The sequence below is a fragment of the Sander vitreus genome, chromosome 11 (genome assembly GCF_031162955.1).
Source record: "Sander vitreus isolate 19-12246 chromosome 11, sanVit1, whole genome shotgun sequence".
In the NCBI taxonomy this organism is placed as follows: domain Eukaryota; kingdom Metazoa; phylum Chordata; class Actinopteri; order Perciformes; family Percidae; genus Sander; species Sander vitreus.
Genome location: NC_135865.1, coordinates 23,903,980 through 23,931,008, shown reverse-complemented (window position 1 = coordinate 23,931,008; position 27,029 = coordinate 23,903,980). Strand labels below are relative to the sequence as shown.

At 38.5% G+C, this 27,029-nt stretch overlaps 2 protein-coding genes across 4 annotated transcripts in view; both read right to left on the bottom strand.

Annotated features, from left to right (window-relative positions):
• Positions 1-77: 77 nt before the first annotated feature.
• On the bottom strand, positions 78-7,570 carry arl5a (ADP-ribosylation factor-like 5A). Its single transcript, XM_078262441.1, has 6 exons — positions 7,191-7,570; positions 3,274-3,334; positions 2,967-3,114; positions 2,656-2,739; positions 949-1,100; positions 78-731 (listed from the first exon to the last, which is right to left on the bottom strand). The coding sequence occupies exons 1-6, from the start codon at positions 7,234-7,236 to the stop codon at positions 683-685; spliced, it is 540 nt and encodes a 179-aa protein (XP_078118567.1). The 5' UTR covers positions 7,237-7,570; the 3' UTR covers positions 78-682.
• Positions 7,571-8,211: 641 nt separating this feature from the next.
• cacnb4a (calcium channel, voltage-dependent, beta 4a subunit) overlaps positions 8,212-27,029 on the bottom strand; it is a 35,822-nt gene continuing 17,004 nt past the window's right edge. For 2 of the 3 annotated variants that reach the window (XM_078262438.1, XM_078262440.1), the window contains 12 exons: positions 19,783-19,902; positions 18,106-18,228; positions 16,096-16,223; positions 15,279-15,358; positions 15,034-15,053; positions 14,233-14,313; positions 11,980-12,038; positions 11,777-11,886; positions 11,492-11,643; positions 11,130-11,225; positions 10,831-11,007; positions 8,212-10,305 (listed from right to left, as the gene is read on the bottom strand). In XM_078262438.1, coding sequence (XP_078118564.1) covers positions 10,042-10,305; positions 10,831-11,007; positions 11,130-11,225; positions 11,492-11,643; positions 11,777-11,886; positions 11,980-12,038; positions 14,233-14,313; positions 15,034-15,053; positions 15,279-15,358; positions 16,096-16,223; positions 18,106-18,228; positions 19,783-19,902 — 1,410 coding nt within the window. In that variant the 3' untranslated portion in view covers positions 8,212-10,041. The remainder of the gene's footprint in view (positions 10,306-10,830; positions 11,008-11,129; positions 11,226-11,491; positions 11,644-11,776; positions 11,887-11,979; positions 12,039-14,232; positions 14,314-15,033; positions 15,054-15,278; positions 15,359-16,095; positions 16,224-18,105; positions 18,229-19,782; positions 19,903-27,029) is intronic. The other variant, XM_078262439.1, reaches the window with a different exon arrangement.

The window sequence follows — 27,029 nt, the reverse complement described above, 5'->3', positions numbered from 1 at the left end:
CTCAATATAGTTGAGAGTAAAGTAAATCATATTAAGTGAATCACCTGAAAGAAATACTCATTTATGACACGCTGCAATTCACCTGAAACAGATAAAAACACTTTATTTCACCGATTATTCATAGGGACTGAAAATAAGAGGGTATTTTGTGATTTGACCCTCCTTTCTGCACGTTTCAGTCACCATCAACCATCATCACTTGAACATTCTGCTGCAGGCACCAGGTTAAAAGAGAATACTGGACTGTACACACAGGGTAGGGGGCAATAAAAACTGCCACAGCCAGTCTGGCAATACTGCAAGGCCACCGTGGGCTAGAGAAACACAGAGCTGAAGAATAAGTCCATGTACAGTTCCATGTCAGACACCCTGCTGACTTCTGTGTTTTGTTGAAAAGAAAACCGTGCACACATTTCAGTTGAAATAATTAGAGTCTCTTTTGTTGTTCAATGTCCTTCTGAAAAGGTTATGTTTTTTGTTTTCCGAGTTCAGACGTCTTTTGTAAAATAAATTATCACAGAAGATTATAACGTCCTGGCAGCGGTCTGCCCACGTCAGCATCACAGGAAAGAGGAGAGGGCCATCCATCAACCGACCTCACCCCCATCCTCATTTCAAGTCAATGTCTGGAGGCAGAGAAAACAAAGAGCAAGGGCGCACTCTTGATCAAAGTCAAAGGTCATCATCTCACGCGCAGCCGTGACATCATCCACTCAAGACCCTGGCACAACCTGGAGGTAAACAAGACATCGGGGGAGTTGTAAAGGAATGGGGATGTGGAAGAGAGAGGGACAGGAATGCAGATAAGACAGGCATTAAGATGACAGCTTTGTATGTATACTGTATTAGAACAAAATGTTTTCCTACATAAAAACACAGTGGTGTGAGTGCACACAAGTCTTTCTACGGTCTAATGTAACAAGAGTAAGTAGTAAATGCAGTTCTCACCCCTCCCCAGTGAGGGCGCAGCAGGCCTGGATGTGCCACTGGTGGTCTTTGACAGAGGTAAGCTGAAGGCTCTGGGAGATCTCAGCCACAGACAAGCAACCTTTCACATCCTGCTTGTTGGCAAAGACCAACAGCCCTGCCTTTCTTAAATCCTTGAGGACAGAGACATCAAAAGAGAAGAGGGTAAACAAATGTAGATTCTTTCTAAGACAAACATTATGTATAAGGGTACACAAAATCACAATTAAAAAATAATTTCATGGAAAATGGCTTTTATTGCTTTGATAAAAAAAGAAAAGGGATATTCACAAACATAATTGAAGAGTTTGAGTTATAGATGAAAAATCTGCACTTGACTACAGACATGTTTGTAAATTTGGCCATCTCTTTTTTATGTTTACATGATGAGCTGTGACTAACTTTTGAAATAACTAAGTCTTCATTAGGGCTGCACAATAGTAGGAAAATATCTAATGGCGATTATTTTGACAATTGCGATATGATTAACGATATTGGAGGAAATGATCATTTTTGTATTATTATTAGGGCTGTCAAAATAACACGTTATTAATTAATCTGAGAAAAAATAACGTGTTAAAAAAATGTACGCAGATTAATCCATTCCATATTGACGTTTGCATACAGACGAAAATCTGGTGCCACTGATATGTCTGCGCTTCTCTCTGCTGCTCTGAATCAGACGATACAGGAAACACAAACCCCGCTGCACGTGACGCTAGTTAACACTATACTCGACAGCAGCTAACGTTAGCCTACCGCTAGCTAGTAGCTGGATTAAACACGGTTAAAATGCTGACAGCTAACGCTAAACGGTGTAAAGTGTGACTGTGTTTTACTGTAGAGGATTCAACACCGGTATGTAACAATCTGCAGCTGCCGTCGGAGAAACAACACAGACGGTGCGTTCAATGAAACTGGTAAACTACAGCCTCGTGGTGCATTTGAAGTTATTGTAAATGTCCTTTACCATCTGGTTGTTGTTTTTGTCGTTCAACAGCAACTTACTAGTGAAATAAGTTATTGTTATACATTATTATTAAATCATTTAATTTTGACCATATGGCCTTAGCAATAAACAAGCCGTTCTTTAATGTCACCAACTGTATCCTTTTTTTTCTTTTCTTACTTTCTTAAAAAGTATCGGTTCAGGCACCGTTAATTATGTATGCGATTCATTTCGATTAATTAATCACAGAGTATGTAATTAATTAGATTACATTTTTTAATAGATTTCGATAAAATTGCGATTGATTGTGCAGCCCTAGTCTTCATCTTAAACAGTGCTGCAAAGATGGGTCACATACTGTAATGTCCCAGTCTGCATTTTTGTAATGCCAATTGGCTGTGCTTTGCAAACTGTATTTTGAAATAGTATTAGAGAATGTCCTCCTAAACATATCAAATAACACTGCATTAAAAAATAAATTCCCTTCAAAATTTGATTATTTGGGTTTTTAGAGCTCTGTCAGTGATCTCATCTGTTTGTTGCGCTAAATGCTGCTAACTGGTATTCAATTTAATTTGACCCTTTGTAAGTTTAGTTTATGATAATTTAAAGCTAGTCATTTTCCATTAGATGTTGACTTTACGTGGCATTAGTCCACCCCCAGGACCTCCAACATTTATATCTATAAAAGATGATTAACTGATGTAATTACAATTGATATATTTTTTCATGATACTCACTTCATGTGCTAGCATTCTGTAGAGTTCCTCTTTGGTCACGGAGATCCTTTCTCTGTCTGTGCTGTCGACCACCACAATGACAAACTACTCAGAAAAGATGGAGAAAAATAACGGACGATAAATTAAAGAGTATTGCATCTCAACTTTGCAAGACCATGGGCATAACTGACATAGTACAGTGGCCATTTATTCAAACTATAGCCCAACCAATGTTTGGTAATTTTGATGATATGACTTTTTTTTTTCTTTTTTGTTGGATGCCGATCACTAGTCTTTATGATTAGCAGTGAGTCAACATAACCTGCTATCACCTCTGTGTTTGTGTAGTATGTATTCCACGATGACCTAAGGGACTCCTGGCCCCCAATGTCCCACATCAGGAAATGGGTGTTGTTGACCACAATCTCCTCCACGTTGCTCCCAATCGTAGGAGAGGTGTGCACCACCTCATTCATTGAACTATAACATACACAATGGGGAGGGGGGGGGGACCTTTAGGTTGTGGGGTAACACAAGCAACATTCACAAAATGACCATATCGATTTATCATACATATGGATGGATAAAACGGTGAGGATATATAAAGAAGCTTACTGATAGTGCTGTTTGGATACTTACAACTGGTAAAGAATTGTGGTCTTGCCAGCATTGTCCAGTCCCACAATAATAACTTTGTGTTCTGAAAGGCAATAAAAGACACTTACAAAGAATTCACAAAGCTAACAGTGACATCAATATGTGTAAACTCAGCCAAGAAATCTGTTGAAAAGATGTCTTTTGATGTGGAACTGCATTGAGCGATTCAAACAACAGCCCTTTTGTGTTCAGCATTATGCTTCAGTACTAAACACATACTGTAAGTAGCATAACTGAGACATTGTGGTACTGTGAACAGTATACTTTCACAGCTAGAACAGATGAGTTGGAGGGTTGTCTTAAGCAAGCTTGTACAATCAGGCTGAACCACAGGCTGGGACAACTAGGATACATTGCTACCCTGCTGTTAATACACTAAGGTGACAAGACAATAGTAAGATATCCTATAGTAAGCACAATGATAGGATAAAGGTAAAGGACACAAGGTTACACTGCATGAGCGATCAAAGCCCTGGTTGCCTTTGCGACATTATACTCAGCTTCAACAGCACTAAAGGCTCTTTTCAAATGTAGAATTTAATTATTTTGCAATGATCCAGATCCTGTGACAACACAGAAGACAGATGAGGAACCAAGACTGTTTGGTGTTTTTAGTCACGGGCAAATGGGTAGTCAAGAGAAACTAGAGCATGACAGAAAGAGATCAAGCCCGAATTCTCTAAACTTTTCTTTTACTATACATGTTTTAAAGTATGTCTTATCAGAATGACCGTCACGTTTTTGTCTACACAAAGCCTAGCAACCACACAACAAACACATAAAAGGCATGTAGTTGAGGGATGCATGTGTCCTCTTGCTGATAAAAGCTTACAGTGATTTTCAGATATTTTCCTAAATCGCGTCAGTAGTTTTTGCATTTTGTGAGCTTGGAGTACTCACGTATATCTATATATAATGTAACTGTGTAATTGTTACTTTGAAGGAAAAGGTGGTAAAAGGGATTTCAAATTTATTTTTGCCAGTGTTTTGAGTTTCCAAGTGGGTGGCCTTGTTTTTGGGGCTAAATACAGCCATGCTATTTGACTTATGGCTAAGGTGTTGTAGGTTTGTTCAATATTATTAAGAATTATGTATTTGCACAACCTTTCATAACTTTCTGCAACTGCTTCTACCAACCAACTTATTCAGCTACATGGAAGGCCCAAAGTGTGTTTTAGGAACTTAGGAATGCACAAAGCAAAAAACAGTGAAGCAAGTTTGATGGAGGTTTGGCCAAACACATAACCACAGATGTCACCTTGAATCTGAAAGATAGGATACTTCCTAACAAATCACAACATCAGCCTGTTGATTGAGACTGACTGATTCTTATGCTTTGCATACTGCTATGCCTAAGAGCCAATATATAGTGTTGTTTTCAAGGACACACGTCTTTTTCAACGGAGTGATATGAAACAGATTCACAAATGCAAGAATGAAGAAATGGGCAGCAATTCACTGCAGCCTTTTACAGAGAGACAGTGAAGATAAATGTAACATAGTGAGTGATTCATAAGATGTGCCACATGATTTAATGTCTCTTTATTCGATTGTGAATAAAAAGAGTGTTTTTTTTTTTGTGGTTGTGGACTTTCTGTAATTTCAAGGCATATTCCAGATATACTAGAGTAAAGTATTGTTGGACTACACATTTTACAAAGTTTCCTGTCTGGAGTACACCTTAAAATTCTGTGAAATTACAGAAAGTTCACAACCAGTGTGAACACTGCCAGAAAACTATTTTCTATTCGATAAAACTTGATGTACGTATGTTACCGCATAATGTTAGGGTACAGCTGTTACAAGAGGAACTAAAACCTCACTAAGGCAAAGGAAGTGAATACTGCAAGGCAAACAGAATTGCAGAAGATAAAAATGTGGGCCTTATCTATGCAACTGTACCATGTTAAACCTCAACAAAACACCTGTGAAGGAGTAACGTTATTTCATCAGAAACATAACAGACTGCATGTATAGACATAACACACAGCTCACTACACTATCCTCAGTGTGTGAAGGTCACAAGTCAGTCTTGTGCAGTTGGAAGAGGCTACAGTAAAAGGTGCTAGCTAAGCTGCTTGCATACATTCTAACTCAACAAACATCCCTAAATGTGGGTGGTACAGTGCCTACAAGGGTTTTCTCCCACAATCAAAAGTAGGTCTGCAACCAGGGTTCAAAATTAACTGTTTTTTTTGTCCACCAGCTAAATGGCTAGTCAATGCTCACATTTTAACAGCCACTCAATAGATTACCATTGTATTTTTTTTTGGCTGGTGAGTGAAGCAAATCTACCAGCCACTTGTATATTTTACCAGCATTTGGCTAGTAGATGGTGCTAATTTTGAACCCTGTCTGCAACTAACATTGTTCTTGGATTCTGCCAATAATTTTCTCTATGAAGTTTGGTTTAATAAACGTCTGAAAATAGTGTGAAATGCCCGAAACAATTTCCCGACATCAATTTAAAGCGAGGTCTTCAAATTGCTTATTTTGTCTGACCAAAAGTACAAAACCCAAAGATAGACGAGCCCATTTGAGAGTGTAACTAGCAAATTTGAGGTATTATTGCTGGAAGGTCTGTGACCATTATGTTGAATAAGACTTTGCTACCATTGTCTTGAAGCCTTTTAACATTTAGCAGTTATGAATATGGATAACTACATTTGTAATGTCTAATCACATGCCCTCCTCACTGTGAATGAACTTCTGTTGTTCCACTGGGTTGAATCAATCAACTGGGAACAGCCACGGTAAGACTTCCTGAGACTTGGAAGTGCAGCTGGGGCTAGATCCAGGGGTTACAATGAAAGTCTTACAGACTCCAGTGACATGATGGATGGAAGCAAAATGGAGCAGAGCTCAGAGATGATCTAACAGAGGAAGGTGCTATTTGATGACTAACCAGACAATGATGGCAACAGCAAATAATTACAGCTTTTGCCAACGTTTATGTCAGAGAGCAGTCAAAGGATTATTTTCAAACATTTTAAAAAGGCAATTAAATGTAAGGTGCACCCAGCAACTTATTTTATTCTTTAATTGATATATCAACTACTTTTCTGATTCATTTTTAGACTTTATTAATAACAATACTACTACTACTAATATATTAGGGTCTCAATCTTGTTCACAGCTGACACCCTGATCTACTTTGTAGTTATGACAAACTTAAACTGGATAGTGAACATTGTAGTTATCCCTGTTTTACAGAAGACAAGCCAAGTGTGAATGGATTTGGGGTTACCTGTATTGCTGACATTACACTGATAAGGGGATGTGATTACAGTGGCAGTGCAAAGTCAATGTGATTCACTCTGAAGTCATTCATCGATCCTTATTGGCCCACATTCTGCTTATGTGGCTGCCTTCAGTCAAGGGAACTTATAAGGATCTTTATAGTTTCCTTGCCTTCAGTGTGCTCTGCCTATGTGCCATCTCTAGTCATAATACCGGGGCTGAACGCTGGACCGTACGTTGGGACTCATGTTACAGAGGTTTTGCAATGAATCTGTTTACTGATTCAAGATCACTATACAGGGATCTACTTGGTTTCACCTAACCTTCGCTCCATCTCCAGAGAGCATAAATAATCTAACGCGAACGTTAAATGAATGCAGCAGTTTATACATAACGACATTCTTCACCACTTAGCTAGCTAATATACGAAAACAATAGCGTAATCTAAGCGGGGTAAGCGCAGTGGTAAAGCGTATGCACATATACAGCGAACGACATTATGATAACAATTTTAATACCTATATACTGTCATGTGTAGAAAGCGTTTTTCCAGGCTAGTATGAACGGAGCAGACCTGTCTTTCAAAGCGGGCCTTCTCTGACCAACGAGCTCCCATTTCTTCGACAATACCATGATGAATGCCAGGGCACCTTTCTTACCTTGATGGTTAAAAAGCCTCCATAGTTTTGTAAATAGTATTCCCATGGCTGACGATGAGGTTTTTTTGATGCCAGATTGTAAGAATCCGCTGTAACTTAGCTAGCTAGCGTTGATGCTATTCAGTGCTATCAACTTTACCTGGCTAGCTAGCTAGCTAGCTAACTACAGAGACGAAGAGCTGTCAAGGCTTTTAAGTACAACCGCCATACTTGTATGAATGAATCTTAATTATGTCGCTGCCGCAGGATGTAAGTTGAGTATAACGGTTAATATGTTGCCGAAAACCAAACCAATACGGTAACCACTGTGGAAAGCTGGTTGGCATCAGCTGGCTGTTGTGAAGTGCGCTGCGCTGGTTAGCTGTCAACCGTGCGCATGCGTACTTGCACACAGTCCTTTTGGTACAAATGATACAAAATTGAGTTAAAGTACAATACAGTTTCTATATAGACAGACAGAAATGTAATAATCTTAGCATAATTTTTGGAAGACTACTATATATTAATATTAATAATACTACTACTAATATATTAATACATATTAGATGTACATATAGCAGCAAAATAGAATCAAATCACATAGAATTATCATACTGTAATAATTTAAGTATAAAATCATTATTGACTAGTAGTAGATTCTTTTTATTATTATTTTCATTATTTTTTATTATAGTGGATGATTATATTGCATTGAAAAGATCAGTCAATTCATTGATTAGTTGACCTGCAAAATGCCAGAAATACTCTGGTTCCAGCCTCTCAAATGGGAATATATGATGGTTTTCTTCTATGAAACACACATCTTCTGTACACCTTTGAATTTTGGACTGTTGATCAGAAACAACAAGACATTTGGGATAATTCGATTTTTCATCTTATACCCAAACAATTGATAGATGTATTGGAAAATATACATTATATTAGCCTATATTATAGTTCTGAAGTGCTCGCAAAATATGAAGAAATAAAGAAAACCAACAGGTGTGTGTTTGTTTTTGAACAAAAAACAGTGCTATCCATACAACAACATAAGGGCAGTTTATTTCATTACAATTGTAAAATTACAGTGCACACAATTTTCTAATCAATGCATCATTCTCTCACAGGCAGTAATCAAATCTTTTACATTGTTGCTTCAGAGTTTTGAAACAACAACAAAAAAAGCTACTGTATATGGCAGATACAAGCAGAAGTCTCCTTGTCCTTCTTCCTTTTCCAGAATCATTGAAGCACAATGAGATCTCTGGCCTATGAACTGAAGAAAAAAAACTGAGATTTTCAACAAATATTAGATTACAAGATAGGAAGGAAAGGATATGTCATTAAAAGGTAGTCAATTCTGTATTAGCTGGCAGCACACAAGTGATTTCATTTGATTTAAAAAAAAAATGCAGCATGTCAAAGATATTGTGACAAATGTAGCGCAGTCCTGCCCAAGTGCTTTCACTCTTTAGGAGTCTTTAATTAAACTGAAATTGAATACATTGAAAAAAGTTATAGCTGAAAATACGTATGAACATGGTGGCCTGTCGAATTGCTACTCAATTAAAATGTTACTTAATACCATTGTTACTTTCTTTCATAAAAGCTTTAGTAATAAAGTTAGATGGAGGAAATATTTAAAAATATGTTTTGATCAGATGTTGACAGGTGTATGCAAGGCTTTAAAAGAAGAGTCAATCAATGGAATGGGATGAATCTACTGAAAGTGAAACTTTAAATGAATTAATGCTTCTGTCCTTTTTTACTGTTACACATGGAAGCCCTCAATATAAATCTCTCACTAAAATTGAATTCTGTCTATTCCAAATGATGTCCTGCCAAATACATGACAGACAACAGGAGCTGATAAACGCATGGCGTATGAAAAAACATGCTGGCTTGACCATGCTAGTGACTCCTAGTCCTGAAAGTGTTTATTCCTTATAGTAATAACTTTTTTGAAACAACTAAATCATAGAATCACGCTCAGAATCAAATTTCCATCAGATGGGAAATAAACACTACATCTGTCAGCACACTGCTAGGTCTAAATGACCTCTCATTCCTGAGGTTTGGAGCTTTGAAGTGAATTAGTAGCTGCATGATTTTTATATTTCTGTCTTGTTATGGTTAATGTTGAAAATGACATTAAGAAATAACAAAAATAGGGCACAGAGAGCTACTGTGTGAACCCTGAAGAGAACACCACGACACCATCCATGTCACTTCAAAACAAAATATGTAAAACTCTGGATTTGGGAACAGGCTTCCACTGGATTTACTACACTCACATCGCAGACAGTGGCAAACAAACTTAAGGAGCATTGAAGATGCATTATACTCTTCTTCTACCTGCTCCTGGACGCGTGCAAACAGGTTCTGTGCTACTCATCACCTCTAGTGCTGTGTGGCACTGGCTTGAGGCTGGTAGTAACCAGTAATTACAGTCCTAGCTGCATGCTACAGTAACAGCTGAAATGGTGGGGAGGATCCAGAAGAACCTACGTCGCACACTATCACCTGCTAGTGTACTTCACTCACAAGCCACATTTGCAGCATATTCAGATCAGGTCCAGCTTTATCCTTCCCTTGGAAACATAACTTTTCTGCTCTTGTGCTACTTTCATTCCCAGTCCCATCCCTTGTTCACATCAAAGCAAGAGCAGGATTCTTAATTTTTTAGGTTCAAATGCTCCTATGGCAGCAGCCAAGGCCAAAGGGAAAATGAGGTACTACACATCGACACAAAGTTGTTACGGTCCAAATGAGTGTAGTAGTTTCATCATCTTACAGCAAAGCTGCCTCAACTCTTATGTCCACGGTGGTTAGAGAAAGACAGGCCTACACTTTGTTCACAGCAGGCCACAGCTCAATGCCGGTGCCTGGAGTCCTGGCTGTAGCCTCCCGGGGATCCTCGGTTACGATGAGGCTTGTAGGAATCCTGGTAGGGGTCCTGGTAGTCCTCCTCCACCAGAGGTGAGTGGTCCCGGCTGTGCTGTGACCCAGAGGACAGACGGTTGCGATTTTTCCGCGCACGTTCGTTATGGTAGTTCTCATCGGCAGGCATCAGGCTGCGACGTTCAACAGGTGAAAGGTCTGTTGTTGTGTGGTTGCTGTTGCGGTTTCTTTGGGCCTGTTGGAGAGAGAAAATACTGATTCTGTACAGTGTTTTGCTTTGTTAAATATTTGAACAGTTTAGCAGCAACATGTACAGTAACATGATACACAATTGGCAAAAGGTTTGTAAAGTATTGCCATTATTAGATCTAATGTGCTAGTTTTATCTAATGTAAACACATGTTGATATAAGCATCATATTTAATGACATCAGACGAATGCTTGTAGTTTCCTCATTGCTATCAATGAAACAAAGATAAGCAACTTCTGAAGGCTTGAATTCAGTTAGTTACAATGGAGTCCATGGGTGAAGTTTCAAACTTTCAAAGAAATTCAGAAAAACACAGTCCATTTGTCCACTGCCAATATGGCTCTCAGCTTTGGCTTTAAGGTATACTACATTTATCAGAGGCATTTTAGCATGAGTTTTACAGGTAAGCCTATAAACACACAAAAAATAGGGAGTACAGACTTTAAATTAACTACCAAAGTAAAAAATACAAGACATCATTTTTCTTTTTTTTCTATTTGACAAGTTCACCTGAATGGCAGCTGGATATGGGGAGAGAGCAGTGGAACCCAGATTGCGTCCCAGCAGGGGGTTGAGTGGCGTGCTAAGTGAAGTGTGTGTAGCACGCCAGTATGCATCCAGGTACTCTGCCAGGTGTTCACACGCATCTTCCAGCTGGTTCTCATCCAGAATAATATCAAACATCTCCTGAGAGGGGGGGGGGGGGGTAAAAAGGAAAGTGTCGTTTCACCAATGGAAAACTAAGAAGCTGCTGCTTGTAATTGTGCTGCGTTGTTTTAGATTTAAAAGGGTGTTTGAAATTCACTCACAGAAGGACACTGTGCTAGTTTTTCCGCTGCAACAAGCTGCACATTCAAGTGTTTGCTTTGAGATTTCCCTCTTGATTTGATCAGCCGCTGGAGGACCTATGGCAAGCACATGTTCAATAGAAAAACACAGGGAAATATCTCCAACTATGGAACACTGACTACAATGGCTTTGGGTTACCAAGTGTAACAGTTATGCCCTCTGTCTCAGACTTTACCTCACTGCCTGGTGCAGTGTGCAGTGTTAATCCTCAAAAGATGCGACCTGCAGCTTTAAGACTATATAGTACCCTGCTAGGAGATGACATGTGGAAATCAATACAGTTTTATGGATGGCTATCTGGTATCTAAGCCTTCAATCTTACCTTAGGTGAGGACACTTTAACGTGGACGATAATGGGTGCTAATGAGGTCTTGATGAGCTGTGCTGGATGGTTAATTGTGTCTGCATCCAACACTACCAGCTGTAGAGACCTGGCCAGCTCAAAGATCCTTTCTATTTCACTCTGAACCTCCGCTACATGAAGACAACAACATATAGCAGGAAAATTATGAACAACAAGGAATATGAAGGTTATTACAAAACATTCACAGTGTCGACACCTACAAGACATGCACATCATTGAGTGGAACAGTTTCTGTAGTTTTACCCAGGCTGGAGCGGGTGTTGGATCTCTCAATGATGGCCCTCTTACTGGGGTTGTTTAGTACTGACCTCTTGGCCAACGATATGTCAGCTGTTACCCTTGTGATGGATATCCTGAAACAACACAAAACACACATGGCATACAGAGCAAACTGTCAGGAGGATGATACACTGTACGACAGGCGCTGCTTTGCTTTGACTGCTCACCTCCCGTCAAACCTGTGCTTCAGGAAGTCAAACAGAGCCTTCTGCATCATATCTGTCACCTACAGTGATGGTTATGGAAGAAGGCGGAGGACACAGAATGAAAAGGGAAGAGGAAGGAGAAGAAGAATATCAGGTAATTAAAGGCAGATTAAGGGAAGACGTCAAGGACAGAACATACTGTCAGGCATGTTACAAGTAAACAAAAGAGACATACAACATAAACATCCTAACACATCTACTGGATATGCTATAAAGCAACAAACAAGTGGAAGTGGACTCTTATTATTCATTCTGATGCCGTCCATTCAGGCTGCTGCTGAATTACACACTTGACCGAGCAATTTGTCTACAGTGCACACAGTTTCTTTCCTTCCGGCTCTTTGCTGAGTGAATGTGGCCCACATTAAATAAAGTGATTAAGAGCTACAATGAGAAGTATCACAAAGACCAATGCACAGGTGATGAATTGGGGCAATTGCACAGTGCAGCCTTCAATTATAGCTTTTCCTGATGAGTATGACTGCCAGTCCAAGACCTTGAATTGAAAAAGATATTCAAGATGAATTAGCTTTTGTTGAGAAAGTCATCCTTAAAGGCAGACAGTCATCCAATTGGCCTGAGGTGTTTGACTAGAGGAATTGAATACATGGATACATGAATCTAAACAGGCAAAGCTTGGTGTTAGGCTGTTGTCACTCTGAATTGTTCAAATGAGCTTGACAGTGACAGAGGGTTGACAGGGGCGGCATAGCCTTTGAGCTGAAACACAGCAGTAGATGGAAATGAATGCTGTTAACATGTGCAATGACTTTGGGGATCCAAAAGGTGATTAATTTCCAACTGTACTCAAGTAATGTATATAAGTACAATTTTGTACTTTACATTTTTCTATTTCATGCTACTTCATACTTCAACTCCACAGGAAATTTTTGTTCTTTTTACTTCGAACTACAGCTACAGTTTTGTAGTTACTTTCTATTTTACATACAAGCATATGATCCATTTATAAAATATGATGAAGCGTTACGGATTAAACTACCCAACAGTATATAACGTAGCGATTGTACAGCTCAACCAGCTGCAACATTAAAATGCTGATTATATACATATTAGATTAGTTATACATCAGCATTGAATCCAATTATCCAATAAATAATAATATAACAATGCCAAGGGCCATTATGCTGCATAACAATGACTTTTATTTTTGCATTTTGCAGATTATACTTCTGTACCCTTCATTAGTGTATGTACTGTTTTGAATGCACAGCTTTTACTTGTAATTGAGCATTTGTGGTATAACGTTTAAGCAAAGGATCTGAATACTTTGTCCACCATTGTAACTACACCACTCTTCACACAAGCTTAACACCATGCACTTTTATTAAGCCCCATGTTCTGAATAAAAGTAACTACATCCTCATTCCGGTGCCATTGTCAGAAAGAATAGCACTGCTGACACAAAATCGTGTACTTCATGAGTTTTATTATTTGTAGAACTAAATTGCTGTCTTGTATTGATTCAGGAACAATGAGCTGAAAAGGTGTCAGATGTGATTAATAGCTAAAATCTCTACTTCTTATGGAAACATTAAATGCCATTCAGTCACTCATCTCATTCCAAAACCTTAGTAGCAGTATACATTATTCTCCGTTTCTAATTTCAAACCATGCTCCACTTTTTCAGACTGATGCAGTTTACCCAGAATGTTGTTACCATGGCAACACCAGAATGGGAAATGAAGACTGTGATTCCATGACGACTCCTCCCCTCTTCCACCTCCCACCACCTCCTTGGCCTCCTTTATTGTTTGCCCTGTGATTCCAATGGTAACTGATAATCAATGAGCAGTTTCCATTTTAATGTTGTATCTCCATTTTAACTTTAGAGGGAATTAGCCTTAACACAAGAACCTTCGACAAAATGCAACATCAAGGAATTAGTCAGCTTGGCTCATAATGGATGCAATGTCACTCTGAGAAAATGATGTCAGAGAGGGAACATGCCAGTTATGTCACCTAAATAAGAGCTGCAAAAATCTTTGTATTGGGATTTTTTGATTATAAAAAAGTGAACCTCTTTGTCTCACACAGTAGGGAAGAAAATTGCCTTTATGTGCAAGTGCACTAGAATATTAGGCATTTATTTCATTGGTCAAAGTTGGCTAAGTAATGTAAGGATGACGAGATTTCAGTTGTGGCTGTGAGAAAGATTCTGAGTCAGATGACTGGAGGAGCAGCAGTGTGTTCTACCTCGTAACCTTTCAGGGATGGTCCCACCAGGACAACCGGCCTCATGGAGGGAACCACGTCATACGGAGGGATGTGCTCAGCCTGGAGGGGTGGGCACACACAGACTACAGTCAGGATTTCATTTTAGCAAGTGTCTCTCGAAAGAAACCAAGCACTCTTCCACGCTATATCAATGTAAATGGAATTATGCTTTAAAGCAATACTCCATTATTGTATAAATAAAATGTTTTCATTTCAGGATTTTTAATGAATGTAAAACAGTAATGATTTAAGCTATTGACATTTCATCATGTAACATGAGAACAGTCTGCAGAGTAGAATCTGACTCAGATGCAGCAACCAATTCATTTAATATGTGTGTTGTTAAGCTTTAGTCTTTAAGAAGGTGCATTCTTTCATTCAAAGTCAATTTTGCAGGAGAAAACATGTGGCGTTCAAACAATACTAACATTTATGCAAACACAGATGTTGTTAAAATGACTAGTAGCAGTTTCCCAAATAAGCAATCCATTTTAGTTTGTTAAGAACTTGATTTTGATTTTAAAGTTTAACTGCCACAAAAATGGCATGTTAATTAAAGGCACGATATGTGGTCTAAATGTAAAAAAAAAAAGGGTAGCCTTTAAAAACTTAATAACTTAAAACTCTGTTAACCACTGTTAACCTACCTTTAAGGGACCTTAATAGACCTTTAAAAAGTAATTATTTCAAGAAATCAAGTTATGCTTTACATACTTTAATTTATTCCCTATAAAGTAGGCAAATAAATAAATAAATGAATGTGTAAATTGCCATGCTCACCACTTTCTGTTTCTGTTTTCCTGAAAAAGAAAGGAAAGATCAGGTGAGTAAGTAAATACTGGACTGGGACTATACATGAAATTATATCAGATATTGTAAAGCATCAAATATTACAGGAGCTGAATAAATACTACTTTTATACAGATACAAATACAGAGCAGAAACCAAGACAAACAATTCCCTCTGTGGATCTGACGACAGCGTTTCCTCTCAGACCTAGACAGAGTCGTATCTGTGGGACCAACCTGTAGAGTTGGGGTTTGGCTTGAATGTGCCCGACACCATTTCTCCCAGACTTGAGGAGGAATTCCCACTGGACTTACTGCTATGATGATGGCAGCAGCGAATAGAAAGAGAAAAGTGTTAATGTAAAATCCAGCAAGATGTCATCCTTAAAACACCACTGAACCCTAGGAATCAGGTGACCATACACCACCCCCCGCCCACTCCCTCTAATTCAAAAAAAGTACTATGCAGACAATTGTGTTCAGCAGTGTATATTATTACTTGGACATAAATAACAGAACAAAACTCAGTAACTGAGTGATGGTTTTTCTCCAATTTACTTTAAAATGATCCCCTGGGAGAGTGTTGAGGTAGCCTTGAGCTAAATAAAAAAGGTGAATAGCTGAAATAAAAATAGGATATATTGAGCTTGGATTAAGATGTGTCTGACTCAGCTGTAACTGAATGCATATCTCAACTAAAACAAAGTCTTTTTGGTTAGTTTTCTCTCAACATCTCTAACGGCCTTGCTGGTTGAAACACATCACTCCATCTGATGGAAAATTCTGTGGTGGCCATGATCCAGACCCACCTCTGAGAGGCTGGACCACACAACACAGCTTGGCTTTCATCCACTTGACTTCCTCCCTATCTGCCAGCTCAACTGCCAGGCTTTTACTCATCCCTACAGTGGCTCTCCCCTCAACACATCCCCAAAATCCTCCAACTCTCTTTATCCCTTTTGATCCATGTGTCTTCTCTACACTTTCTGCTGCTTCTGCTGCTGATTCCTCCACCTTGTGAACTCTCACATCCCAGTACTCCTCCTCTACTCACCCATGGAAGCGTCCTCTCTTCTGTTCCTGCTGGAGTCGGATGTTTTCCAGCTTCAGAGGGCTTGGGATGAAGCCGATGTCACAGCCTTCTTTCACCAGACGACCGATCCACCAGTCATTGTTGTACTTCTGTAGATTGGAGAGAACAGACAGAAAACAGACAGAAAACCTCAGGGTTTTATATTATTTTGGGAGATGAAGAAACCTAAATTAGTTGTTTGTTTTATAATTGGTGGATTTATTTTATCAATAAATACCTCCTTAAGACACAAAAATTGCACTTTATTTTGTAATATCCAAAATTATCCAATCCAAAAATATACCTTACTTATGAATGAACCACAGGCCGAAAGAATAGTTCCCCATTCCAGCATATTGAGAAACCACCAAGTCTACCACAAATATATATTAGTTCATTTTATATGTTATATATGTTATATTTCATCCCTATATTTTACCTTTAGCACCATGTCTAAGATTCTTTCCAAAGATATTTCTACAAGCGTTGTTGGAGGGAGATTTTCATTGACTGCTTCTCTGTATTGTGTTGCATTTGACAATAAATAACTTGAAACAATACATTTTCTGTAAAGGATGTAATGAAAAATGCCACACAGTCTTTTGAACAGTTGTTATACCATTGTACCAAAAGGTTGGGTTCCAATTAATGCTAACATTTATTGTAGACACCACACAAGATATTGAACAATGAAACACCATGACCTGAGAGCGGGGAGCCATTTACTCTGCTGACACAATATTTATTACAGCACACCAGCTGTCCGGAAAAGAGCAAAAGAGGGTGATCAAAAGCTCCAGAACTGCTTCTAAACAGACCTTGTGGTGAGTATGTTGCCTCAACTGCTTTTTCCCTAAACTTTGACCTGAAGCTTTTAAACCAACATGGACGAAAAGTTCCCAAAGCGCTCAGAAAAAAAAATGTAAATGTGCACATTTACAATTCCATGACAAATGGGCAAACTCCATCTGCTGATAAAAAGTAATTTGGTATGATTGAAAGCTCCAGAAAAGCTACTAAATAGACATTGCTGTTGAGATTGTTTTGTCAAGATAGTCTGTTTAGTTTAGTTGTAGCCAGTTTCTCGAGTTGTCAGGTTTTATTACCGGTAAGTTAACCAATTACATTTTGTGACAGACAGCTGCCAGTCAATCAGAAAAGAGTATTTTCTTTGGACATGGTAGTGAAAGAACAGATTGCTGACATGCTACAATCCAGTGACAAAGTCTGTTAGACACACATTAGTAGAATATAGAACCAGTGGTGGAAGAAGTAAAAGTAGCAATACCACAGTGTAGAAATACTGTTAAAAGTAAATGTCCTGCAGTAAAAGTATTGTTATCAAAATATATTGAAAGTACAAAAAGTAAAAGTACGAATTATGCAGAATGGCTCATTTCAGAATAATATATACCGGTACTAATGAATAATTAGTGATGCATTAATGTGTCATCACTTTAATGTAGCAGCTGGTAAAGGTAGAGCTTATTTGGTTATACTGCCCGCCTGTGATTTAACCAAGATTTATCTTTATCCATCATAATACATAATACTTCTACCATAATACATCATTCATACTTTATTTGCTTATTATATTTTGTATTATTAATCTGAGTCTGTAAAGTAACTAATAACTAATGTTATTAAAGCAATGTAGTGCAGTAAAAAGTACAATATTTGCCTCTGAGTTGTAGTAGAGTAGAAGTATAAAGTAGCATAAAATGGAAATACTAAAGTAAAGTACAAGCACCTCAAGACTGTACTCAAGTACAGTATTTAAGTAAATGTACTTAGTTACTTTCCACCACTGTATAGAACTATGTACAGTACAAAAGTACACATGCTCATGTGACTGTGAATGTCCCCGTTGTGGGATCAATAAAGGATTTTGAATCTTGAATCTTGATTTATAAACCAAAATAGAGGGGACTAAATTCAATCTGTCATACCGTGCCACAGGTTTAGCATCACTGGATAGTGCCTGAATTGTACCTCTTTGATGTGGAGGAAGTCCTTGGCATCAAAGGAGACGGCGGTGCCGACCACAGGAACATCCTCGTCCAGAGCACCACAGTAGCTGACGTTGGTCCTCACAGCAAATGCCACTGCTTTAGTCTGTAAGACAGCAGAGAGAAAAGGGTCATCACAGCAATAAAGTGGCACCATGAATATGTAATTGGGATTAAAATCTTCTATCACAGAATATGAAACGTTATGTCATGATGTTGATATTGTATTTTTTGTGTGGAAATTCAACAGAGAAACCGTTTAATACATAAACAGAAGCAGCAGTGGATACATAGAGACACAGAGCATGTGCAATGTGCTCATCAAGCTCCAGCATCACATGCAGCGAGACTGCAGTCAGGGGCGGGCACTAATGAAGAGACGCTATTTCTGAGCTCCTGACGAAGGTGGCTGCAAGACAGCAGCAGTGTGATCACACCAGCATACAGCAGGGGCAGCAGAAGATTTCACTCCAAGGCCAAAAAGCCTACATAGTCTACAAAGATGGCTCCTTCAAACATTCTTTACCTATTATCCTTTTTTGTACTTTCTTACAATGAAGTACAGGCCATAATATGGTGAACTGACTGATTAAGTTGATGCTTTTCTCTTTTATTTTATTTTACTGGTTTTATTTTAGTTAACCATTATTTATCATGACTTGATTTGCTGATAGATTTGGGTTAGATATTAATAATATATCGCAGGTGAAATGGTGTCTTTTGCTGGTGTTAAAGGCTGCATCACTATTCTTACTAGAATGAGTTCTTACTAGCACTGCTGCTGTTTTCTGATAGTACGATTAATTACAGTATCTCTATAAGACATTGTAAGGTTATGTATTCTGTGTTATATCATAGGTGTATATATCATGGTTTGTTGTACTGATACTGTAGCATCCCCATGGAAGCGCTTGTTTAAATTTTTTGTTATTATCATTATAGTATTTTTTCACTTGTTTTATGTCCCAAGGTTGTTCCTGTAAGTGATATGATGTTGTTGTCACCAAACCAAATTCAACTATGTTGAAATGAAAATAAAGTATTGATGCTTTGAAACCTTGATTCTGGGGGAAAAACACAAAAACCAAAGGTTTGGCACCAATGCTTTTGAGTAGTGATTCCGCCCCTAGCTGTTGAACTCTATTACATTTTTCAACATAAAAAGTCACATCACACTGTTTATGCTCAGCCCGGTTTCATCAGGAAAAAAGATATCCACAAACAACAGAAAAGGTGTGAGAATGCAACGGGACGTGGCCAAGTTGACTCAGTGGTAGAACAGGCACACTATATACTGGGAGGTTTAGGCCTCGACGCAGAGGTCCAGGGTTCGAATCCGACCTGTGACGATTTCCTGCATGTCTTCCCCCCTCTCTCACCTTTCTCACCTAGCTGTCCTGTCAAAAAATATAAAGGCGGAAAAGCCGCAAAAAATAATAAAAAGTAAAGAGAATGCGACGGGACAGTGTAACATCTCTGCATCTGTAACAGTGTAAATCTATATTTCGACAAGTTGACAACTTTTAGACAACTAATGCAGACCAGACGTACAGTGCAGTAAATTAAACTAAATCACGTGTCTTTTGTTTGTGCGCTGAGATTATGAGTTTCATCATGTGATATACAGAACAGCATGTAGCTCTATTGTGCTGTAAATGACCTTTGCCCTCTCGAGCTGGACAGTGGCCTGCTGCTCCCTCTCCTGCCGGCCGCCCTCCTTCTCCTCCTCCAGGGACACATCCGAGTCAGACGGTCGGCTTGTGTAGGAATCAGCTGAGCCCTGGAGAACAACAGGGCACAGAAGATGGAAATAACATGTTACAAGAAGGAATTAAAAAGTACCAGTATTGGCAAAACAACCACAGGGTGACAACTTCCCTTATGTGATACAAATTTAATTTGACATGCGTCCCATTCAAAACTAAACCCATTGCAAAACAGTGCAAATAGATGCAGGACATAATAAGAGACTGTTTCTTAAAACACAGAATGAGTAAGAGGTTAGAAAAACCCAGGTGTGCGCGCGTGTGTGTGTGTGTGTGTGTGTGTGTGTGTGTGTGTGTGTGTGTGTGTGTGTGTGTGTGTGTGTGTTGCTGTGTTTACATGACTGGTCGTATTCCTCTTCATAAAGGATCAAAGGCTGACAGATTAAAGATGATGAACCGACTGGGAGGGCAGGTTCAGAACAGAAAGATGGTGTTTTTATTTGTAGAGATAACATTAAAGACACAATACTCAGGAAACCCTGCCTCATTTGTTTGTCACCATGGTAATTTGACAAAAATATGAATTTGAATGACAAAAAGGGGTACCCTTGTCTGCAATCTCATAGAAAAAAAACGCTAAACCTCGAATGAAGAAAATACACGGACCTCTATGGGTTGAAAGTCTGTTGCTCTTCTGACAACATTATTCCTTTATCGTCACATACACACAGTACAATGTAGTGAAATTCTATTACTGCATTTAACCCATCCTAAGTATTAGGAGCAGTGAACAGCTATACATACAGCATCCGGGGAGCAACTTGGGGTTCAGTGTCTTGCTCAGGGACGCTTTGACGTGTTATGGGGCGACCATTCTACCTCCGAGCCACAAGCCACCTACCTTATTATCTCATGAAAAGTTTTAGTTTATGTTCTAATGTAAATATCTAATATTGTAATCATCTTCTTGGCCTGAGTTATGTACAATTTAACTTGTTTTGTTAAGTCTTGTTAAAAAGAAATAGTTTAACGTTTTGGGAAATATGCTTATTTGCTTTCTTGCCAAGAGTTAGATGAAAAGACTGGCTATAACTCTCATGTCTGTACACTAAATATGAGGCATTTCAGTTGAAGAGATATAAGATTCAGTAAACAAAATATAACATTTTAATTTGTGAGCTTTAGAGGTGCTGGTAAAGAGCCAGGCTAGCAGTTTCCAGTTTTTATGTTTAACTAAGCTAACAGCCTGCTGGCTCTAGCTTTATATTTAGCATACAGACATGAAAATGGTATCAAGCTTCTCATTTAACTCCCAAGAGTGTATTTAAAAATGTCAAACCATTCTTTCAAACTAATTAATGTAATGTTTTATCTTTTCTTTTTGCTATTTGTTATTTTTCATGTCATTTTTTTCTTCCATAGAGTCACATGTGTGTAAAGACCCCAGGAGAGTTAGAAATCTGTGGAAGATAAAGCGGATCCTGCTCCTATAAATAGCAAGATAGCTATAACGCTCGCTCCTTTCAAAAATGTCCAGCAGTGAAAGAAGGACTTTGGTTTATTGCAGGTACAGATGGGTGACAGCGTAAAGAATAAAAGCCAACATAATGTGTCTTAGTGAGGTGCTGTTCCACCACTAGCCTCCACAACACCTTCAGTGTTTCTTGACTTTAAGAGATGAACACCATTCTTACAAACAATATTCCCCTATTTGGTGATTTAATGATTAAGATGGACAGTGTCATTTAAAAAGTCATTTAAAAATCTCTCCCACCTCTATGCTATAATCTGCGTTAAATTATTCCTTTTTTCTTTCTTTTAATTTGTCACCCATTTGTATGTGATGAATATTTTGGTTTGCGAGGACATTTCTTCTCCTAAAAAATGATTACTGAGAACTTATTGGTTATACAGTATGTGTAATGTATGTATGTGTGTATTCCTCTGAGACTCAGTGGGTGGCTTGACCCCCCTCCAGATCAGTCTCATAGCATCACTATCAGTGGAGTCACCTCATTCCTCACCCCTCATCCTTATTAGCTTTATATTTGCTTTATATTGGCTGCTGAGTTAGAGGAGCAGTAAATAAAAATAAAAAAAAGCCCACCCATTTATTCAAGGCAGAGAGAGAGAGATAACTGAAGAGACAGCAAGATTATTATCGACTAGCTGAGGAAACTGTGCAAACATCAAAAGAAGCAACAGTGGATGCACATAGATGGTTGGAGAGCGAGTTTCCCCTCAGCAGAGAGAGTTATTACAGCACCAATGTGCTCATCAAGCTTCAGCATCACATGCAGTGAGCCTGCAGTGAGAGGTGGGCGCTGATGAAGAGACGCAGACCTTGAGACAGACAAAGACATGGTGACAAGAAGACAGGTGCAGATCCCAATCCAAGGCCACCATGCTGAAAATGATTCTTGGTACTGACATTTGTACAGACTTTTAGATTCTGCTATATGACTACAATGAGGTTACACCTTGTCTGAAAAATTCTAATCTCCACCACTGATGTAGAAAAGAAAAAGATAACACAGAGTAGAAGAGAATGGAGACATTTTCATGCTACTGTAGTGTTTATTGATGTAATGTAATGTGCATGCTGCAAATATGGGTACTGATTTTAATATTTATCTTATTATTATTATTATTCAGTGGGTTTTATTTTCCATCTTTTTTCATTAATTATGGCATTTATTCCCTGTAAGTATGTTTATTCTGTGTATAATGTCCCTAAAGGCAGTTACATACCGGGCCGATTATCGGCCGTTGGACAGTCTGGCGAGGTCGGTGACTCGAGTCTGTTTGGTGTGTTCCGTGCCGTCGTCCATTGGAGGAGCCGTCGGCCTTTATTTTGGCTGACCTGACTTGCTCAGTCGGAGACAGGGCAGTCGGGACTCACCCGGAAATGGCAAGCGGAATGACCGGGACTAAGCCTCTCAAAATCTAACGAAAATCTTTTAAACTGACCTTTGTCGATATGTAATGAAGACAGATTCAGCAACTGTATGGCCTATTTCTCGCTTAAAATGTTTTCAGAAACACATTTCGGTGAACTATTTTAGTACAATATGAGATCATATTCTGAATGAGTCGCCATTAATGGCCGGTTGAAAGCAGGAAGCAGCAGCCAGACCCAGGTGACGCGTTCGTTCAATCAGCTGCCGGTTTTCATTTTTTTGGGCGACAATACAGATTAGCGCCGCCTGCTGTTATGGAGACGTATTACGTCTCGTCGCTTTGGTGTGTTCCAAGGCATTTTTTTAACCAACTCGGGGAGACTGATCAGTCCAACATCCTTTTCTGCCGACGGTCGGCCGTTGGCTCTGTGTGTAGCTGCCTTGTTGTAAAGCACATGCTGCATTTCTGGTATAAAAGATGATATATAAATAACGTTTATTATATTATTATCCTTTATCTTACAGTTCTACAGACTTTTTTCTGTAGAGCTTCTTCTTTCTATTATACAATAGTATACACATAACACCAATATATACTATACAAAACCAAGTAAAAAAAAGAATAAAGTACTAGTACTTTTGCCTCAAATTAAGTTGAATAAACCCCTTTGTAAAACACTTTCAATATAATCATAACCTTCATAGTATGTATTGCAGGGTTGATGTAAGACTGAAGCAATTTTAGTAGGGGTACCTATTTAAAGTGTGCACATAAATGTCTTCTGCCAGGACCAATAGTCATCCCATCCCCAAACAACTGTACTATTATTGATAAATTTTTTACACATTGATTTTAGGGGTATTCATTCAAACATATTGTAAAACTTAATTTTGCCACCATCCTGCAAACACAACAGCAAGGTGAATGCATTTGCATAATGTTACCTGCTCCTGAGCGTGAAATGAAAAGCACACGTCACACATCTGAGTGGATCCCTGGCCAATGGACATGTACTATAAATCTATCATTAACAATGGCTAAATCTACAGTGCGTCCTGTAACATTACCAATTATAACCTCCACCGGCTGACTTATAGTTTGCCAACATTGTCAACACATAGCGATGTATGTGTGTAAACTAGGCCATCATGGCTCTGAGGACTTAACCTTTGGCTGACGGTACTGTGGCCGTTTAATCCTATGTGGGAGATCTGGCTTCAGCCCTTATTTGTTACAACTGCACCATGTGATTAAGTCTCTGTGCGTTATATGGAGTGGCTGCACATTTGATTCTTTCATTCATCAAGCTAATTTACAGTCAAAGAAATGGCAGTGTTGTTGCAGCACCATTTCCTCTGAGCTCAGAAACTCAGCCATGGTTGTCTTGCCATTAGGTTTTGGACTTTAGTGTTTACATAGTGTTGGTTACTAACTTAGAAGTCACAATAATATTGTAAATGTCCTAAAGTGTTGAATGCAGCAGCGCTGCAACTAAAAGATCAAATTTATTGAACTTTGACCCCAACTAATCCGACAGCCAATGGCTAAAGTATACGCTTGAGCAATGGGGGATAAATTAGGCATTTGTCTTTCTGTACATACTCATACAATAACGTAGATACTCATACAACTTATACTGATGGGCAAAATATCAGCCTATCATTTGTAGAATGCATCAAGCGCAAGCTAATCTTAGTAGTGAGTATAAACAAGGACTATAAAAACACATATGTTTTATTTATATATTTTTGGACTGAAATTAATTCACATCACAGCAGCTTCTTTCACTCTTTCTTTCTGGTCCAGTTAGCTGTTACTCTCTATTCTCCATATCTGTGATGGAGAGAGATGTTGGTCGCTATGTAACAAAATCTGTACAAAACGCTACACTACAGCTGAGAAATCACTACATTAGCATAACAACACTGGATGCCTGCCTCAGAGGCAAAAAAACAACAACCTCAGTGCACAGACTCACTAGGGTCCACAAGCTAATTACTGCTCATCATTACTTTCTAGTACAGGTACAGGGAATACACTGTGTACAGTTGCCTGCAGGCTTCCGTAAACAGCAGCCTCTTCAGGGGTCAGGAGCCAGTTATTCCCTTGTCACCAGAATTAAATGAGAGGAAGGCCTGAAAGATCAGCGTGAGTATGGCTGCTGCTACAGTTACCACTACTGACATAAATATCCTTTATGATTCATTGGCCCCACAGTCTCTATAACCCACCTGTCTAAAGTCATCTGTTACCCTCTTTGTTTGCCAGTCTGTCTGCCCTTATCTGTCATTTAGTCCAAACATGTCTTTGTGTGTCAGTTTCTCTTACTTTCTATTTATAGAGACAAAAAGCGCCATAGAAGTGCAGTAAACACTGTGTTATTCCAGTTGCCAGTCAGTCCACATCAACATGTGTTGGCTTGAACAGGCAACTACTGCCTGCAACAATCTGTGCACAAGTATTACGTAACATGCAAAAACGTTCTATAATATATGGAACCATGTTGCATGATGTAATGCTGTACACAGCATAGTGCAATGGCCATGACATGCATCATGACATAATACATAAATTAGTTCATTAATATGAATGACTTCTTCACTTTCATGTTCTACAATAAAAGCGGTTCGTCCCTCACTGGGTGACACACAAAAGCAGCATGACTTCCTGCACTCAACGACGCAACGACTGAAAACAAATGAACAAGTAAATCACTGCATAGCACAAGCTTATACAATTAAAATATCCTTTTTCTGTCTAACAGTATAGAACATACATGATCACGGTCATGATCAGACCACTTAAATCATTTCTGTCAAAACAAAGTGCATTTGTTGATTGTTTTTTTATAAGACATATGACAAAAAAAAAAACAGCCGTTAAAAGAGTAATGCCAGACTAGTGACTTAAAAGTAATTTTTAATTTGAACCATCAATTTGATTGTTCAACCACACCTGTCACGGTGCATACAGTCTACAGAACATTTTGACTCGCTGAAGAATTGACTCGGATCAAAATGTTTTCTTTTTGTCGTATAAAAGTCATGTGCAGTCAGAAGTTTTCTAGATCTAACAACATAATCTTATACCTGAGCTGCTTTACCTGCTGAAAAGTTTACTTTTGTTTTGTCACTATTAATCAAACTATAAGTTCTGAGGTTTGCCATCTTCCATTTCTCAATATTTTCTTCTTTCTTGTTCATGATGTACTTTCATAACATGAACTCCCCTTACTAATGTATTTGACAGTCTACTAATATAAAAGACAGCCCAATGTACTTTACAAGGTTCCCACCTCACACATCACAACATAATAATGTCATATTGACATTGGAGCCGGCGATGCAGCATCTTCTTTGTGTCATACCTCCTGAACTATGCAGTACACTGGATATCATGTTACTGTCAACACTCGGACACTGGTCTCGCATGGCAAATTTAATATTCCAACTCTTTTCTGTCAGCGTTTGTAGGTTTTGTTTGACTCCATGAAATAAAATCAGAAAGGAACATAACAGCTAACAAGTCAAGCGACAGCTTAAATATATTGTGACTAAACTATTACTGTACAAACATCTCTTATAACATAATATATAAAAAAGATATACTAGTAGGAGATATATATATATATATATATATATATATATATATATATATATAAAAATATATATATATTATAAAATCCAAATTTAAATCGCTCTGATGGTAAATTCAGCATTCTACAGAATCGTGATCTTGGCTGACGAGAGTACATCTCTGTCCTTCACTGAGTCCAAGTGGCGGCTGTGGATGCAACATTCAGCATGTCATTACTCGGCTGTTGAAGGGTGAAGATCATGGAGGCGGTCCATCTCTAACTACACTCTTCTTTGAATGTGGACCATCAAGCCACATTGGTGAAGCCCGTAGCTATCACACAGACAGCAGTAAGTGTGGAGTTGATCACTGCTTCGCAGTTGTTGATCTTCCCCATTTCTTTTTGTTTCAGCTTTAACTATACACATGGAGAACTTGTATTTCCAGAATGTCAGCTCTTCATTAGCAAAGAAAAACAGAATTGTTATTAGTCCCAGACTCTATGCTTGGTTCTAACTTTCAGGCAAATAGTCAAAGAGTTTTCTCAATTTACGAAGTATCTACAATATATAGTCTAAAAGTCCTCAAATGTAAGGCCAGTAATGTTTAATTTCCATAATATTGTTGGTTCAACATGTTGGTCTAGTTGAGTTTTAAAACATCTCATAAAAAGGTAACGCTCTTTATGTTTTATGCTGTTTATAGAATTTGTCAGTGTCAGTGT